The sequence below is a fragment of the Thermobia domestica genome, chromosome 7 (genome assembly GCF_964235325.1).
Source record: "Thermobia domestica chromosome 7, izTheDome1.hap1.1, whole genome shotgun sequence".
NCBI classification, from domain to species: domain Eukaryota; kingdom Metazoa; phylum Arthropoda; class Insecta; order Zygentoma; family Lepismatidae; genus Thermobia; species Thermobia domestica.
Window position 1 is genome coordinate 159,801,322 of NC_137460.1, and position 19,841 is coordinate 159,821,162.

General features: G+C 35.3%; 2 protein-coding genes across 3 annotated transcripts in view; one reads left to right on the forward strand and one right to left on the reverse strand.

Moving 5' to 3' along the window:
* LOC145690534 (pyruvate dehydrogenase phosphatase regulatory subunit, mitochondrial) overlaps nt 1-15,161 on the forward strand; it is an 88,577-nt gene extending 73,416 nt beyond the window's left edge. For both annotated transcript variants that reach the window (XM_081765500.1, XM_081765499.1), the window contains exons 15-16: nt 6,787-6,987; nt 8,851-15,161. In XM_081765500.1, the coding sequence (XP_081621626.1) occupies nt 6,787-6,987; nt 8,851-9,084 (435 nt within the window). In that variant the 3' untranslated portion in view covers nt 9,085-15,161. The remainder of the gene's footprint in view (nt 1-6,786; nt 6,988-8,850) is intronic.
* LOC145690535 (uncharacterized) overlaps nt 1-19,841 on the reverse strand; it is a 232,087-nt gene that overhangs the window by 57,783 nt on the left and 154,463 nt on the right. The gene's annotated exons all lie outside the window — the stretch shown is intronic.

Sequence of the window (19,841 nt, forward strand, 5' to 3'; positions counted from 1 at the left end):
ATCCCAAAAGTGAACAACAGTCAAGTCAATGGAAGTCACCTGGTTCACTTCGTCCAACCAAACAAGCTCGTCAAGTTAAATCGAATTTGAAGACGTTGCTAATCTGTCGTTTTGACAGCAAAGCCACTGTACACTCGCAATTCATCCCTCAAAACCAGACCGTCAACCAACAATTGCATTTGGAGGTGTTGAAACGGCTGCGCAGAAGTGTGGCGCGAAGACGTCCGTCCTTTTCCATGCCTTCTCTCTGGGAATTCCGGTTGTTTTTGGTTCCTTCTCGTATGTCAAAGACATTGTACATACAAGGTGTGTGAGAAAAGTAATGAGACTTGCAACACTGCGGGCGATCTGGCAACGTTGTATCTACCGGCCTGTGCTAAACTGGTTTGTTTATCCCTTCCACTTCCTCAGTCCGACTTACAACTCCGTACAGCTAACACATTATTTTTGACAGCGCCATTAGTGAAGTTGTGTTTTTGTTGTATGTTACAGGAATGGAGCATCGGAATTTAGAGCAACGTGTGCAATAAAGTTTTGTGTTAAACTTGGTGAATCCGCGAGTGTGACTTGAAAAGTGGAAACAGGCCTACGGGGAACAATGCTTATCAAGAGCACAAGTTTTCCGCTGGCACAAATCATTTTTGGAAGGCCGAGAACACGTTGAAGATGAACCTCGCTCAGGGAGACCTTCAACTTCAAAAACTGACGAAAATGTTGAACGTGTGAGGGCTCTTGTGAGATCACACCGTCGTTTAACAATAAGGAAGATGAGTGAACAGTTAAATTTAAACACTTTCACCGTACATCAAATTTGACAGACGATTTGAACATGCGAAAGATTTGTGCCAAAATGGTGCCGAAAAACCTCACAACTGAACAGAAGGACAATCGGAAAAACGTGTGCGTTGATTTTCTTCAGAGGATTGCCAATGACCAAGAATTCTTCAATTGTGTGATCACAGGTGATGAATCCTGGATATTTGAGTACAATCCTGAAACAAACCAGCAAAGCGAAAGGTGGCACACTTCGTCATCTCCTCGGCCGAAGAAATGTCGAATGAGCAAATCAAAGATCAAGGCGATACTGATAATTTTTTTTTTTTCAGTAAAGGTATCGTGCACAAAGAATTTGTTCCACCAGGACAAACTGTCAACCAAGTGTTTTATAAAAGTGTTCTTGAAAGGCTCGGGAAAAGAGTGATTCGTGTGAGACCAGACATTGCAGACAAGTGGATGCTTCATCATGACAATGCCCCGTGTTACACGGCCATTTCCATCAGTGAATTTTTGACCACAAAACGCATTACTGTTGTTCCTCAACCCCGCTATTCACCTAATTTGAGTCTGTGACTTTTTCCTATTCCCGAAATTGAAACATGTCCTAAAAGGACGTCATTTTGGAACTCTGGAGAACATTCAAAATACTGTGACCGGCCAGTTAAAAGCCATACCAGTTGAAGACTATCAGCGCTGCTACCAAGAGTGGGAACAACGACACCGCCGCTGTATAGCTGACCAAGGGAATTACTTTGAAGGGGATAACATTGTTGTTGAAAAGCATAAAAACTTTAGTTAGTACAAAGTCAGTCTCATTACTTTTCTAGCACACCTCGTACCTCCACTATTCCAAATTGTGGCTGATGTGCAAGAACACATCAGTGAAGCTCTAAACTTGATCACACTGGATGTGCTTCGGAGAGGCTGGATCATCACGTCGATGTTAACCGAGTAATAAATGGGGCGCACATCGAATGTCTGTTAGAAACTGATATCACATGAAACTTGATAAGTTTGTGAAACTGTATTCAGAAAAGTAAAAATATTCTGATAAGTTATAATTTTATAGTATCTTCAAATCAAGGAGTATTTTGTGTGCACGTTGTAGTTTTTCAATATTAGTTAATGGTATATTCTAACAAAATGAGTACTCTCATAATTGTTCAAACGATTATCTCATTAGTGAGTAATTACTGAAAGAAATAAATATTAGAATAGTGCAAATATTATTCAGACAATTATTTGAATCGAGAATATCTATATATTAATTGCGGTGTCTGTGAACAAAAAACTTCAGATCCAAATTGAAAGTGACTATGTTTGTGACTCTTAATTTCTTGAATCACCCGACCGATCTCGATCAAATGTTTGACGTAGATGAAGTTCTGCCCTGGGAGTGTTTTTAGCTATTCACTTTGACGGTAGAACTTATGGGAGGGGGAATTATTAAAAAAAAAAAAAAAAAAAAAAACTTTATAACTCTTGAACCAAACGACCAATCTCGATCAAATTTTCAACATAGATCAAGTTCGAACCTGGGAAGTATTTTTATTATTTCATTTTGATGGTAGAACGTAGAAAGGGGAGGGGAGGGGAGGAGGGTAAATATATGAAAATGAATAAGACAATAATTCTTGAACTTCCCGACCGATCTCGATCAAACTTTCAACATATATAAAGTTCGTACCTGGGATGTTTTCGTCATTTTACTTTGACGGCACAATGTAGGGGAGGGAAGGGGGATATATATGTAAAAATAATAAATAAAAATAAAAGTGACTGTCTTTGTGACTTCAGGGGCTACATGCACCAGAATATGATTACCTACAAACCCAAATAAAATGTGTATGTCATCCGTAAGCTGAGGGGAGGGGGGTACCGACTTCAGAAATTTCAAGAGTGTAATGTCGCAATTTTTTTAAAAAAATTCTCCCATAGGAAATACATTGTAAGTAAAATCGAATATTGTGGAAAAATTAATAAAAACTAAAAAATATAAAATAGATTTGTAGTTATAGGATGGAAACATGTTTAAATTTAAAAAAGATAGAAACTCCAAAATGGAGAACCTTTATAATAGAGCTACCAACTTCTGAGTAGTGTCACCCTATAACAATTTTTAAAATTTTGTGACATTCTTTTTCATTGTAAATTTCGTTCGCGTTTTTGCTTTTGAACACTCAACATTTTTAATTTTCTATCATATTCAGTCATTCAGACAACAATAGAACGATTGCGCGGGTTTGCTAGTTCAAATTATTATTCGAATAATTTTAATAGCACACTATTTGCTGTTTCTACTGATATTATTCATATATTGGATTTATTTTCGACTGTGAACTGAAACATACATATTTATCTAAGTGCGTGTTAAATATGAATATACATCTATAATAAATGATATTGTTGGTCTGTGAAAATAGAAAAAGAATCAAAGAAAGAAGAAATCTCAAAATAATTTGATAATGGATAGTAGCACATTATTTCCATTGTGTTACAATATTTATTTATGTTATAAATTCTTCGAAGTTCCTACGGGTTGAATATCTATTCATGAAGAAAATCATTTCACTCTCCCTGTTGTGCTATGAGTTTGAGTGTAGTTCTCCAACGTAATTCCCATTGTCAAATTAGTCTGCCGAAGTTAGTAAAAGAGGGCCACATCTTTAGACACATTTCCCCAAGTTCCTCAACTGAAGAGGGATGTGTTTGGGAAATCTTCACAGTAACTCGAAACCCTAAGCTCTGTTGTGGTAGTAACAAAAGACTTGATGACGATGGATGAAAAGGGTAGTATAAACAAATTAGTCTCATAAGTCTCCTTGTATTCTTAGTACACTGTAGGAATTGGAGCAAAATGGGTGATAGCTTTGTCCATGCTCTGGTTGTTCTGTCCATGTGCATCTAGATCTTGGAAGTATCATTGTTATGTAGAGTTATATTTATAAACCACGAATACGAAACAAATCACAACCGTGAAATTCTTTGAAAACTTTTCGTTGTATTCACTAACAGAGCAGAACATTCTTTGTAGAGGATAATATATAGCGCTCTGGACATTGGTATCGTTAATATACACCAACCCCTATCAGTGGTAATAACTCATTGATATTTGTCTCATCCCAAGCACTCTTACTTGCATTTGTATTCGCTTATATCGTTTCACCTTAGGCTATGATATTTTATGGCGCCGCAAAGTAATGTTTTGTGGGTCCTCGTTTCTTTCGGGAAACTGCTTTGGTTACAAGCTTCTTCCGTGGTGGTTCCGTGATGCTACCTACAACCGAATAAACTTGGAATGAATGAGGCGATCATCTTGTACATTTTTGTGGATCTCTCTGGATCCAACGAGTCCATATTGTACGTCATTGGGTGCTTCTACAATCATGCTTTCGCTAGAGTTTTATTTTCTTGCGAAGTTTTCTTGTGGTTAACATCATCTCTTGTATAGAGAACCAGGTTTAATTCTCAGTAGGATTAAATAGTTCATATCCCATGTTAAGTTAACGAATTAAAAAAAAAAAAATGAAGGACATATTTGGCGATTACAATTATATATATATGTGTATATATAGAAATTCCAAATATTTAGAACCAAATGTATCTCTCAAAAATTGTAATTTCGCCAATGTAGTTGTATTGGACACAAATCACTTCTACACAGCATTTTATTTTATTGTATTTCTTTTCATGAGCCATTGATTGTGAAATGTTGCGTTCATCCGAAAGTCAACTTGTATATCGTAGCACAATTCCTTTGACAGATGGAAGGTGTAGAACGTTGCTTGAGGGAATGGGATGATTCACAATGTTTATTAAATTTGGATTACGACCACTGTAACACATTTCTATAGAGTTCCGACCTAATTACAAATTTAATTAACTAATCAACATATCTTTAGCTAAAAAGTACTCGTAATCCTTGTAAATAAAAGGACTGAACCTAAGGTGTCCGGAGGATCAAAGATTAAAAGTAGGTTGAAACACGTATGCAATAAAAATAGACTGCTGTACTTTTAGTGTATTTCCATATATCCATGTCATGTATTGAATGTTTAGATTATATAAGAAAGATGAGCCAAACTGGTTCTTGGCTGTGCAAAATCTACTGTATGAACAGTTTGATTGCCCACGAAATGAGAAGTACACTTTCAGATTCGAGGCGAGACGAAAAAAATTTCTTATGACGTACGCAACACACCTTCATCAAGTATTAGATCTCAAACACCGTTTAATGTAATATTACTCATAGTTTAAAAGCTATAAATGGTTAAAATGATTGTACGAACATGATATAAATCTTTCACTTGAAAATATACGATTAGCATGCTCAATAGACAGTGGAATGTTAACATAGCTTGTACATAAGTCAACAGTTGATATTATTCGGTGCACCTTATAGTCTTTTTAATTATGTACACAAAACACTATTTGAGAAAAAAAAAGTTATTCAAGCACTAAGGAATAACGTTAGTGTAGTTAACCACTCAAAACTTAACAAAGACGATGTAACGTATAATTCTGAATATGTGCCATGGTGATTTTTAAATAAACTATTTGAATGCATAATTGCCAACCTCGTAGTAGATTTTTTTCATGTAATTTTTCAGATTTTTCGTAATTTTTATATTATTAAAAAATTCAAACTGAATAAATCATAAATAAATCAACTATACTTTTGTTGATGTAATTTGTTGACACGGTATCCCATCATCCCGAATAAATATGTGAATCAACTGTAATTTGTTATAACAACATTCCATTCTCCATCCAAATTTCCATTTTGATGTTTAGATTTGGTTCCTTTAGCCTGAAATAAAATGCTTCGAATACACTCCTTTCAGTAACCGATGATGATGATCATCATCATCATAGGTATTCTGCCTTTATTGGGAGGTCACTTGCCGCAGCTGAGAAGCTTCCATGCTCCACGGTTCTCCGCTAACCTCTTCGTCTTCACGTATGATCTTTCTGTTTTTATATCATCCATTAATTGTAGTCTTCTTCGCCCCCTCCCTCTTTTCCGCCACCGTACCCTCTAGGACGTCCCTCATGATACAATCTCTTCTTAGGCCATCTCCCAACCAATTTCTCTTCCTCTTCCTAATAATATCTAAAAGTGTTCTTTTCTAACCCACCATTTCTAACACTCTCTCATTCGTTTTCCGCTCGACCCAACTAATTCTTTCCATTCTTCTCCACACCCACATTTCGAAGGCTTCCAGTCGATTTTCATCACCTTTACGTAATGTCCACGTTTCCGCCCCATACAGTACAACACTCCACACGAAGCACTTTATGAGTCTTTTTCTCAACTCTTTATTCAAGGTCCCACAAAACAGACTTTTCTTCCTCCTAAAGGCTTCTTTCGTCATTCCTATCCTTGCTTTTATTTCACGTTCACACTTCATGTTATTACTAAGAATACTACCCAGATATCGAAAACTATTCACTTGTTCTATTTTCTCCCCTCCTACTTTTATATTTGACACAGACCCCTTCGTTTCAATCACCATGGCTTTTGTCTTTCTAACAGCAGTTATTTTCATCCCATATTCTTCAAAGCCCTTTCTAATTTTTTCTAACATTTTATTGATTTTCTTTTCAGATTCTGCAACAAGCGCCATATTGTCTGCAAATCTTATGAAGATCGTTGTAAAATATTGAGATCTAATATTTTACTTGAAGACAAATAAATGTTTATGAAGCCCTCTCGCTGGTCGAGTGGCTAGCACGTATGCCTTTGGTGTACGTAATGCCGGCTTTGATTCCCGGTGGGAGAGGACAAAAATTTAGCTTCAAATCGTTTACTTTCATTAAGCATATGTCTCCTTTAGTCTAAAGGCTATATCCGTGGGTCGCTAAACTTAAATAAAATCATTTTATTTTTTTCCAAATGTTTAGGAAGTCCAGCTTCAAGTTATGTAATATGTGCTTCTTACATTCATAAACTAATCATATTTTAATTTTATTATTATTATTTATTTATTTTTTGTTTTGTAATTACAGAAAGATATAGATTTCATTGGAAGAGACGCATTACTAAAGCAACGAGACGAGGGAGTTAAACGAATGTACGTACAGCTACTTTTAGAAGACTACGACCCTGAAGTTGACATATGGCCTTGGGGAGGAGAACCTATTTATAGAGATGGAAAATATGTAGGGGTAACAACAACAACGGGCTATGGGTTTACATTGGGAAAGCAGGTAATAAAATTTAAAAATTAAAATAAATGAAAAATCAAACCAAACTTAACATCAGGTTTTGTTCAGTATCTCTACCTAACTGCTTTACTTCCGTGTACATTCTCTTCAAAAGCTATCGAAACATTGATCCCATTCACATGAGTACCATTTTCTGATATTCTGATTTAATGGAATATAGATTGAACCTTACGTTACAGCTTACGGAATCTTCAGACAGTAATATGTACTTTAGAATTCTTCATGATGAAATGGTTAGCGTTTCTACCTTTGTCAAGGGAGACCCAAGCTCGATTCCTAGGAAGAATACATGTGATTAGGATTCTATATTAAGCTGTAATTCACTTCTTGTATTGCCTCCATACTGAAAAACAGTGGTGAAGTCCAATACTGTCAGAAAGAAAACTATCTCTTTCTCAATATAGATCGTTCTCATACAAATCCCTCAGTAATACAGATAATCGCACAGTGCCTTAGTTACATCTTGCGAAAGTCTCCAGACAGATTACCAGTTACAATATCAAGCAGAATGATTTTGATATCGTAGTCATCCGAAGGTTAATAAAAATTTGTCATCTCACAGTAGATCCATAAAAGAACAGAGAAGAAAATGTTCGAAAGAGATGACCTGAATTTCACATACTGGTCGCCAGCTTGTTTCGAAATCCCATGGAGTAAACATAGTTCAGAAACAAAGCCTGTAAAACGAAGCCAAGTCAATTTGAAAATTATAGAAACTCAGAGGTGCTGTTACTATAGAAATAAAAGAATAGTAAAGTTTACAAATAGTGAAGTACGAAATATTTCAACACAAAAATGTTACCATTGTGATATAAAGTTGTCCGTGGTACATAAATAAATTTTGTGTAATATTCTAAACTACTTACAGAAAGTGTGTAGTAGACCATAAAATGAAAGTCAGTAAGAATTTTCGTAATGAATACACTTCAAACAATGTACACGAAAATAGAACAGTAATTTTCTTCGCATCTATTGTAGACGGCTTCGAAATAGAACTATACAAATTTTGAATGAGATAATTCGTCCTTGTAAATCACCTGTGTTTGAAAGATGTACAACAAAACAGATTTCTAAATCGACATCAAGCTTACGTCCGTGTTCATCTATTTGCATAGTAACTTATCTTCATATCAATGTGGTAGGGTTCAAATCAAACCGACGTATTTTATTTCGTAGAGTACTCTCATTTCTGAATGTAACAGACTTCTATAGTAATGCACTTTTCCAAGCGTTTCACTAGTGCTTGGATACCAGCATCGTAGAAAGATTCTTAGTAGTCGAGACGTATAAAGTACTACCTGCTTCACTTCTATGTCAATGTTGTGATGATGGCCTTCGTATAATTCCGTCAACGTCCAAAAAATGAAAGTAACTTGAAGCGATGAGAAACGTGATTGCAAGAAGAGTATGGTAGTAATTTCAGCTGTATTATGCGGGTCGTTCAGTGGACAGTATGTGATCTTGCAGGGAGTAATGCGGTAATAGTAGATGCTTATTTGACAAGCATGGCTAACAGCATAAGTTGAGTTGAGTTGATTTTGAGTTTAACGTCCCGTTCAGCAGTAAGACTATATGAGACGTGGACCTACTGATTAACGTGGAATCCGAACCACATGAACTCCTAACAGCATAAGTATATACGTTCTCTTATACTTTTAATAAACGAAATCCTTGCATTTTTCAATTGTTTTAATATTTTTAGAATACCAGAATATTTCAAATGTGGGGTTGGTTAATTAATGATTAAAATTGAATATATTACCACTTCGATGATCTGGTGACATAAAGTTAGTTAAATTTTTAAAGTGATTAAATATAATGTATTGCTTAATTTCAATTTTTCAGGTTTGTCTAGGATTTGTTCAGAACTTGGATGATAAAGGTGTTCCCCAAACAGTCACAAATGAATATGTTTTATCAGGAGATTATGAACTAGATATAGCTGGCATGCGGTATAGTGCAAAAGTCAATCTTCATTCTCCAAACCTTCCCACGAAATATCCAGAATTGGAGAAAGGTCGATACATGGCTACTAGAGATGATGCTGAGCGAACAGTTATAACGACTACAGTAAAATGATAAGGGCGGCAGCTCACTTCGTAGACATTGAGTTAAAGAAATCTACAAATAAAGACAAAGTGAATGAATAAATTCAAAAGGTGTGTTCCTTGCACTCTTGTATCCTGCTATAGATTACTTCAAAAAATAATGTTTCACTTAAAACCTTCGGTGACAGCTGTTAGCATTATCAAGGCATGTGTAAGAAAAAATTTTAGTGGTGATAGGATGTATAGAAAGTAATTATGTCGGAAATTTAAAAAAGTGAAAAAGTTAGTTTGAAAATGTTTACTAGAGTAAACATAGTTTCATAGTATAAAATCTTTGTGCTTTTTATTATTATTATTATTATTATTTATTTATTTATTTACTTGATTGATAACGACAGTGAAGGTGTCAGTGATGTTATTCAAACTTCTGTCGAGAGTGTACATGTAGGAATTTAATTTTGATTCCTTCGTTCGAATGAAGAAAGTCTCGTATGGCCATCTTTATGAACGATGACTTTTTAAATCACCCTTATTTATCTATGTTGTGCTTTATATCTTTCAGGTACTTCGAAAGGTCCGATGTTGGGGTATTGTTATGTTTGGCATCACGAATATGTTCTTTCAATTTCAGTCTAATGTGCGTGTATGTGTCTGTGTGTGTGCCTTTTCGTTACTCCTATATAAATGTTATGGAGCGTGTTCATGAGACTTCATAGACACCAGCAGCGTAGAGACTTTTCCGACCGTCCCATGTAAATTTCATTATGGTCTAATGGTAGTCTTTAGAGCTAGACCATGAAACACCTCAACGGGTGCAGTGTTAATGTTGTAACTAATTAACTAACTTTACTGTGTATATGTTTATACATAACTTCGATATAGGACATTTTTTTTAACGGTATGCTTTCACATTAGTCTCGTGTAGAGCTAGACCATGAACTCTTCAGCGGGTGACAGTGTTAATACTACTATCATTGAGTGTAGTAACGTTCACGTATAATTCCGTGACACAAAGACCGCTTTCAAGAAAAATATTTGTTTACGTATGTTTCGTAGGCCAACTTATTTTATAGGAAGCTAGTGTCCTGCCTTTAGTTTAGATACGTACTTAAACTACTGTGGTAACGAAAAAGTCGAAAAATAAATCAAACTTTTTTTTTTTTTTTTAATTATTCCTATTAACCGACTTTCAAACCATGCTAAAAAGCAGAAAATAAAAAAAAAAATCTCTAAAACATTTTAATTATCTTCGAAAAAGTGCTATAAGTCAGAAAATAATTTAAAGGCGCTAACATGTTACTGTAATTAATGAAAAATTTTGAAGTCTGTGCCAAATCAAAGAAATTAATGCCCAATAAAATTATCTTGAAACTATAATTTTATATTTAGCATTAATTTGTTTGGCTTGGCAGAGACTTCAAAATTTTTCTTTGATAATAATAACGTTTTAGCGCTTTTTAATTAATTTTCTGCTTTTTGGCACCTTTTGTGAAGTCTGTTAATACTTTTTTACAAGAAGTTTTTTTACCCAAACCTCAATTCTCTTTTTTTTCTTTCTTTTTCTTTTTTTTCATGCTCCAGAAAGATGTCCAATGAGCAATCTGTCGATAAAACGGGGATCTATTCATTCAAAAAAATAATTTCCAGGATAAATCGGAAAACGAAGTGATAACACACAATAGAACCAGTTACTTCAGGCGGAACACTAACTATGACGAAGACATTACACGCATTACACGCTGCTATAATAAAGAGAGCACTTCCTTTTGACCACATTATAAATCGCAGTTGTTCACAATACAGTGAAACCTCTCTAAAGCGGACAGCCGCGGGGAATCAAAAATTGTCCGCTATAGAGAGGTGTCCGCCTTCAAGAGGTTTCAGTATTTTTTATGTAAATTAGTGAGCAAGATAATATACAATTAGAAAAAAATATTTTTGCATGAATCACGTATTTATGAATATACATGCATTATTCTCTGTCATCCAATACTCTATGTTCGAGGCACAACATGGAAATAACATATTATAGTCCTCTGCACTTTACACTTATCAGTACTTTTTTCGTTTCCAGTATGGCGCTTTAATTTGTAGGATAATTGGAGTCCTGAAGTGATCTTTTTGAGACAATATACATACATGAGAGCAAAAAGTACTAAACTTGTCTTCTGGTTGGTTAGAGACTCTAACGGGACAGTAGCATAATGTGTCATCTCTAACAGCGGGCAACGGTCAATCACTTTTGTGTCTAAAACAGCTTGGGTGGGAGTGGGATGCAAGCAAAGGACATAAGAGTGTTGTTAAACAGAGACGCTTCGTCTGGGTTGCTGAGCAGACAGTTGAGGGGGCAAAATGTTGTCACAATGCTTCCTTGGTGATACATGTATGAATTACTAAACATGTATTTTTACTACACTTTTCAACTTATTTCTAGAGAAAGTGTCCGTAATACGGAGGTAAATAATACCTATAAAAGACAGAAAAGACTGTCCGTGTCCGTACTAGAGAGTGTCCGCTTTAGAGAGGTTTGTCAATATGCTTTTTCCTATTCCAGTGTTTGGGGAATACAAAATATGTCCGTTAAGGGAGGTGTCCGCTTTATAGAGGTGTCCGTTAGTAGAGGTTTCACTGTATAATATTGTAATGGATGATAAAGAACGAGATGGTTTTTGTTAGCGAGTAAGAAGGCTGCTGTTACGGGATTAATGTAATAAACAGAGTGAATAAGTGTTGAGTATCGAACGGTAAACATACGTTAAAGACATTAAAGATCATGTGGTCGATAGAACCTTCTTCGTCTCCTCTATAACACAAACAGACAAACAGAAGGGGCGCTGCTGCTGTTTATGTTGCTGGATGGGAATCTGAGCAATATGGAAATGGAGGCGAGAATATATATAATGATGTTTTCTTGACCAGTTCTGAGGAGCCTATAATTTTTTCGAAGTGGGAAGAAGTTCGTTTTGCCAGTAATAAATGGGTTGTGATCGTCATCGTTGTTGGTAGGTGTGCCATGTGGTTTGACGTCTCCGTAGCAACAGATCAGAGAAGACGGATGCTGAAAGACGGAGATCAGAGGGCATGCAATGTTGAATTGTATATTATTATATATCACTGACTTCGTTCCCTGGGATGTCTCAGTGCGCTGGTGTATGAACTAGTGTGGCAACTTGATTATTATTGTCTAAAATTCGAAGCTGTTGACGAATATTAACATGCATTTGTAGACGTCCATAGGTTGCTACATATTCCCTGTAGAGCACTAAGGCTGTCACTGCAAATGCCAACGATAGATAGTTTTCGTTGAAGGACGACTTTCAGTTCCCTGCGAATTGCCTAGGTATCTGCCAGATAAATTGATGTATTGGGGGAAGTTCGTACGTATCTACGTAGTTGAGCGCAGGTGTATATATATTCCTGTTCCAACCATAGGTTCATGCTGTTTGGAAACATCTGTGTAGGTAAGAATAATATTTGGGTGGTGAAGTTCAATGTGGTGTTCCCAAGATGGGGCTCTATCTGACGCTAAGTGGAGTGAAGTCGTTTTAATTAAACTACCGGTTGCTCAAGTTTAAGGGTGTGTATAAGGGTTGCATACTGCGCTGTGTAACATGGTAGTTTCAGTTCTCGATGTAGTTGGTTTAGTCAAGTATGAATATTAACATTTGCTCGATAAAACCAAGGTAATTGCTGATGATAAGAGCGTTTGGTGTGGAGATTACTATTGTATAAGAGTTGTAGTTTCGATAATAGTAATGAAGAGATGCAGTACATACGTTGAAGGAGGAGTTTTTTCGCCCCAAAATGTGATTTTACTGGAAAAGGAGTGATTCCAATATCTTATAAGAGTGCGGAAGAAGGTGCAGTCTTTGGTTGTCGAAATATAATTCACTGTATTGTTGCTTGAAAACAGATGTGTTGTTCACTGATTCGTTTAGGTAGAATGTCAATCCTCTAATCATTTTTATTTCAAATATTTGATAAAAAGTTAGGGTTATTCATGTCGTTATCATTAGAACATAGAATTGAAACTCTTCGAAAGAAATTGTTCCAAATCTTAGCTTTTGTTTTATTTAAGTGTTGAGTTTGCATGTATGTATTAGGATCCACTGAAATCAACTGTTCAGTGAACATGGAGATGGTTATATCAGGCTGAGACTTGCTCAAAATCGACAGTATTAAAACAAAAGATGAATTTTAAAAACTGGTAGGTATGCATTTATTTCATTTGTTGCAAATAAATTTGAAAAAGTAAGCAGGGAGCATAATTTTAACAAAGCGTTAGTACCCTAAAGAAAAGTACCCTAAAGACAAGTATAAGAGAGTCGTCACTAATTCGCAAGTGTCAATGAAGTTTCGTGTACATGCCAACACACATAATAAGTATGACGGAAAGGAACATACACTCTGGATTGAAAGAACATATTCGTGATGCCAAACACAAGAATAGCCCTACATCCGGATCTTTGGAAATACCCGAACGATGCAAGCACAGCATGGATAAAGTGAAAGTGACCTAAAATCGTAATTCATAGAAAGATAAGCAGACGAGACTTTTTGATTCGAACTAAAGAATCAAAGTTAAATTCCAAGATGGCCGCTCTGAACAGAAGTTGGAATAACATCACTACCAACCACGAAAAAGGGGCACAAAGATTTAAGATTTGTATACTGTGAATCTGCGTTTACTAGAGTAAATATCTTTAATGTTTCTATTATTATTATTTCCTATGTAGTTAACTTCCATATTTCATATCCCCACTAAAACCTTTTTCGTACATGTGTCTTGACAATGTTGACATTTATCAGCGAAAGTACGACGCTTAACATGTTCGTTTAAAAGTGTCAATAATTATGAGACTGCTTTAGAAACAGCTTACCTTCTAATAAAAGTGAGTGATTTATTTTTCATCTGAAAAGAAAAAAAAATATTTTCGAAACATCAGTTTTCGTTAACCACGTGAATGGAAAGCATCATTGGATAGTATGTCATGAAACACTCGCAAACTATCATAAAAGAATTAGCCTGTTATGACTTAGGTTCATGTTTTTGTGATTGCTGATAGTAGTAGAGTACCTGGCTATGATAGTGAATCTGTTATTGAATATTGCGTTGGTTGTTACGTTTTTCAACAAATCTTTCGTTAATGAGTAGTTCAGTATGCAAGAAATACATTTTAATATTTAGCCTTGTTCTCTTTTATTCTACATGTTTGAATAATTACCTTAAGCAAAATCACAGTGTGTTAAAAACCAAGCTGTTGTTGGACGCAATATGCTGATACAACATTGTTAAAATTACTAATTATGAAGGTGTGCAGAAGATGAATAAATAAGTAACCGATACTATTGAATTGTGAAACGAGAAAACTGTTCTTACTGTCATGAAGAAACTTTCAGTCTTATACATGAAAATTTTAGGCAGAAGTTCCTCTATAGAAAAATGGAAGAACTCTTAATATATAGAAAAGAAGTGATGACTTGAAACAAAGGTAGAAGATACATATTTGTAATATACAATCGTATTGAATACGGATAAGTAATGAGCTGTTTCAGAATAAGTGATTATTATTATTTTTTTTAAAATCAAGATTGTGTGTGTGTAACTACTTCATTTTTCCTAAACAACACTTGAACGGAAAATAACTCGTGTGCTTAGGATATAAAGGGTTGATTTGGTTGGGAACTTGTGTAGAATTTTGTTCAAAATGTGTAATATTGTGTAAGTGACTGTTTGCATATTAACAGGTTGACACAAAGTGTATCAAAGTATATAACACAAAATGGTTGAACCTATATCCATACAAATCAAGTAAGAGAACATAATCTGTAACAGATTAGACGAAAACTGAAACGAAAATAGCGCTGTTGTAAATTTCAAATTTGTTATATAAGCATTTATAACATCAACCCTTCATATTTGATTGGAACATTCTTTGTAATTAGTCATTTTTTAATTGCATACATTGTTGTTTATGGCTTTCGTGAAACACGAACAGCAAATTTTCTAGTCTTTTAATGTTCTACATAAAGTTCGAATTTAAAATAAGTTTTTGAATGTTTTTATACTGTATGTTGAGATTAAATAAAGTCAAAGAGAATATATAATTTTAGTTGTAATTTGTCGATGATACCTCGCTTACTATTTGTTTATAGAATTATTATTATTGTGTGGTTATGTGAAATAAATAAAGAAGAAAAATAAACAGCAGCTTAATGTAATATTCAGTAGAGTTGATTTTGACTTTCTTATACTAAGTGTCATGTCCCATTTATCGGTTCAATAGGATATCAGCCTAGTTCTTATTAGGAAAAGGAATCGAAATATTTACAACATAAAAGATATTTGTGTATTAATTAGTCGTGAGAAGACACTAGAAAGCGAAAATATGAATTTGTGTTTCATACTCTGGATCCAAAAATACTTTTTGTCCATTTAAGAAGCTAACTTGATTTCTTGGTAAGCTTTATTATTATTGAATGTACATTATGTAATATGATCTTATAAACATTTTTCCTGTTTCCGATTTCTTTTTACAGCTAATGATACAAGGATTGTTTATTTTATTCCCAGATTGTCTCAGAATCTATTAATTGTCGTTCGGAATTCTCACCGCAGGTATATGTGACATCGTCTCATGATGACGTCATAGTGTTATCGCTCACTTAAGTGAAGGCAGTATTAAGTAAGACGTAATTTTGTGCAGTGTGTTGTGCGATCCATGTCGGATTGTGAAATGAGTGATCGAAAGTGTTAAAATACCTTTGCAATGCTAATAATTAACCACCAATTATCGTCTAAATACTGTTTTCCCACTTTTTATTAAGTATTACCTTTCCAATCAATATTACAAGACATATAATCATCACGAACCCTTTCAAGGGAAATTATCACATATTACTATATTCGATCAGCTTCTAGAATCTTTCCATTTTATTCTCTTTCTTTTATTTCTTTTTGCTTCAACGGTATGTGCATAATTTCATAACAAATTCAGCCTTTTAATGTATACAGGTTAGAATAACAGATTCTGTGACTGTCTAAAACCCCTAACAGAAACAAACAGCGAACCTGTATTAATTTACTTTAAACTTAGAGAGGCGGCCACAGAGACGTTGCAAGTATCATTCGGTGATGTATCAATGAATCGATCAATGACCTTTGTATGGGATCCAAATTGGAAGAATGAAGGATGATCCGCGTTTGTGAATCGGGATGAGGAGAAATTTACGTTAAGTCAGTGCATTTGTGGGTCCCGATTAGGGAACGGAACGTTATTTAAATAAATGTTTTTTTCTGCAGTGAGATAGAGGCCCTTTCTTTTGCCAAAATGCTGATCATATCCTTTTATGCCACCTCAGCAAATTTTATTTTACATAAAAACACATATTTTCCAATTTTCCGTATGTAAATACATATTTTAAGAATTTTTGGTTTAAAAACATAAAATCGCTCATTGAGGCCTGCTACATCGAAAGAAAAATGCTTATTTTCCCACACCTCTTTCATATTGAGTGTGTCAGGTCTTTGAGCACGTTGACTGGCAGACTTCTGGCGCCTTACTTTAATCTACACGTAAGGTTCTGTTGAATACCTAGCCACAAATCAGTTACAACATTGCAGGACTTTGAATCCACTACGTGTCTTTTCGTTTATTCTATTCTAAGTGGTATGTATTTCCTTACTGTAAAATGCCTAAAATAAAAGCAAGTGTTTCATCTCGTATGCAGAAGTTCTATGACGAATATAAAGATGTATTTTCTACTGATGACAAAGTGCTATTTTGCCAACCGTGTGGTAAATCTGTCATGGCTGACCAACGTTCACAAATTAAGCAGCATTTGGAGAGTAAAAAGCGTATTGTTGCTGCTTCACGTTTGAGCAAGAGACTGGCATTTATCTGTCAACCAATTGTGTTTAACTCTGGTAAACCGTCAAAATTGTCCGCTTTTTCAATGGATTTGTGTAGAGCTTTTGTATCCGCAGATATTCCACTGTTCAAATTAAAGAACCCTGAATTACGAAAGTTTCTCGTGAAATATACGAACTTCGAACCGCCTGACGAATCAACCTTGCGAAAAACTTATCTGCACAGGTGTTACGAGAAAACTTTACAACCTATTCGCTCGGAATGTGCGCATCAAAATATTTGGGTATGTATGGACGAAACTACAGACTCCAGTGGTAAAATAAAATTAAAAAAAAAAAAAAGTGGGAAACGTGATTGTAGGAGTGCTAAGTAATAATGACGAAACTGTGTTCACGAAAAATTATTTGCTAGTGTGTAAAGAGCTATCTGCTGCTACACATGTAACGATAGCAAGTCTTTTCAACGAAGCAATGCAACTTGTGGCCAGAAGGCATAAAATTTGACAATGTTCTTCTTGTTACAGATGCTGCAGCTTACATGAAAAAAGCTGCAATAGGCCTTGCCATTAGCTACCCCAAAAGGGTGCATGTTACCTTTGTGGCTCATGCGTTGCATAGAATATGTGAAAAGATAAGAGTCCCTAGGTCGATAGACTAGTTTCAAATGGAAAGAAAATTTTTACCAAGTCACCTAAACGAATAGACATTTTTAATCAAAAATATTCTGGGATTCCTCTTCCAACCGCTCCTGTAGTTACACTATGGGGTACTTGGTTGAATGCCGTTGAGTATTATGCCCAAAACATTGAACAATTTGTATCTGTCGTAAATGATCTCGACAAAGACGAAGCATAGAACTTCCCGTTGCTAACGGACAAGTGCCAATGTCTAAATTTACAGACATTTTTGAAAGAAACCTAGGTTTTCAAACATTGTGTAAAATTGCATGTGTTTTGGAAGGGAAAATGGTGAAGGAAGATGTGGCCAATTTCAGAGTGAAATTTCGTGTTTCAAATATGCGAGAATTATTTCTTGTGACGTGGAGCGATCTTTCTTGCAATATAAGGTGCTTTTAGGGATAATCATCACAAATTTACAGTGGAGAACTTGGAGAAAATTATGGTAGTCTAAAGAATAGCTCGCTAGAAGGTAAACATTTCAAAACTGAATTTAAGATGTTCACAATACACGTAATATTTAAGTTTCTGTTGCCAAATATTTTAATTTTTGTCACATATTTTTCTAATTTTATCACATTTTCAAAATTTATAGCACATAAATAAATAAATATTTCTGAGTTTTTTAGCACATGAAGTTCCGTTCCCTAGTCCCGATCATCGAGTAACTATCCATGAAGTTACGAGGGAGTTAACAGTTTCCATTTGGTCATGCCACCAAGTCACTGTTCACATGACAAGTGGGCATGTAGACAGTGGCGTTTACACCATGACAATGGTCTTTGTCAAACTTCAGGAATAGTGTCCAGCTTCTTGACCAAAAATATAATCTCCGTCGTATATCACCCTCAATACTCGCCGCGTGACTTTTCCTGTCTCCCGCACTGAAATCTACCTTAAAAGGGAAGTAACTTGACACCGTCCAGGATAACACGAGGAGGAAAGTCTGGCGCAATTCACAACAGGCGTTCCAGGATGTTTTTAGCAATAGCAACAACGATACACTACCGGATCCTTCCACATAATTTGGAGTTTTATGTTTGGATTACTCATCGATTGCAGAGTAGATTATGTTCTGGATTGGCTTACGCACTTTTGAAACGATCAAGTAATAATGCATGGTGTTAGGCTTCTCAGTGGCTTATGCCTGTTGTTATCTTTTCCCTATATATTTTATTGCATAATAGATCATGCATCGGTGTTTCGCGCTTACTGATCGAACTCGAGATCTCTATGCGCTATAGATTTACCTCCTTTCCATTCATTGGCTTATGTCTTTAGTAACTATTTCGTAACAAGTCTCGCGGATGTATCTTCATTTATTCTTTTAATTATGAACCCGAAACCGTCTTGCTACGCTGCGGTATAGGAGCACTCCAGTGTCTTATGCCTTTGTACCGGTACCATTTCCAAAATTCTCTTACTATCCTCGCTCTACATATATACATGCTACGTTACAGTGCATAAATTAGACAATTTTGTTAGATTTCGTAACTTCACTTTCCTACGCCACTGCTTATTATTTTCATGCTATCTTTAAGCCTTTGCGCTCTTATGTCGACTGTGAGTCTACCCTGTAAATGTCCTCGTCCATTCGTCCGGAAGCTCTTGACACTAAAGTTTGCTATCGATGTCTTATCTCGACCTCGACCAATTTGTTTTCATTCTTTACATACAGTTCTTTGTTTCCAGAACAATTGGTAGGCGTGTCGTAATGTTGTGTAACTGCAATGTAGTCGTAACGTTGGCGCTCTTTTTCATCAGGTAGAGAGAAAACCTAATACATTTCTTTCATGTCTGTTTTTTAGATGACAAGAAGAAAAATGTTGAAGGGCGATGAGATAGCAGATCTTTTAAGTGATTCTAGTAAAACGTTTTCAGTAAGAAAAGCGATCAGGAAGTTACCGTTAATAATTTAGAAAGTAATCAAGCAGTAGTATTGAGAATACAGACGAGGAAAGTGAAGCAGAAGAGGATATAAAAAATGGTGGTAGTGGTGATACAATCAGCAATTAGTGGTTAGAAGCTATTTAATGGATGATGCCGAGTTCCTCAAATTTTCGTTACAATCAAGAATGGACAAAAATGAGTTAAAATATATCTTCCCGAAAGAAAAGTAATAGTTGAGGGCTATTTTTGTGGCTCAGAAATGGAATGCAAAGGCCTAAGGTTTCTTTAAGAAAATTTCCTTTGACTGACACAAGATTTCTCTTTTTTAAAATAAAATTTTCTCTAGTTTAT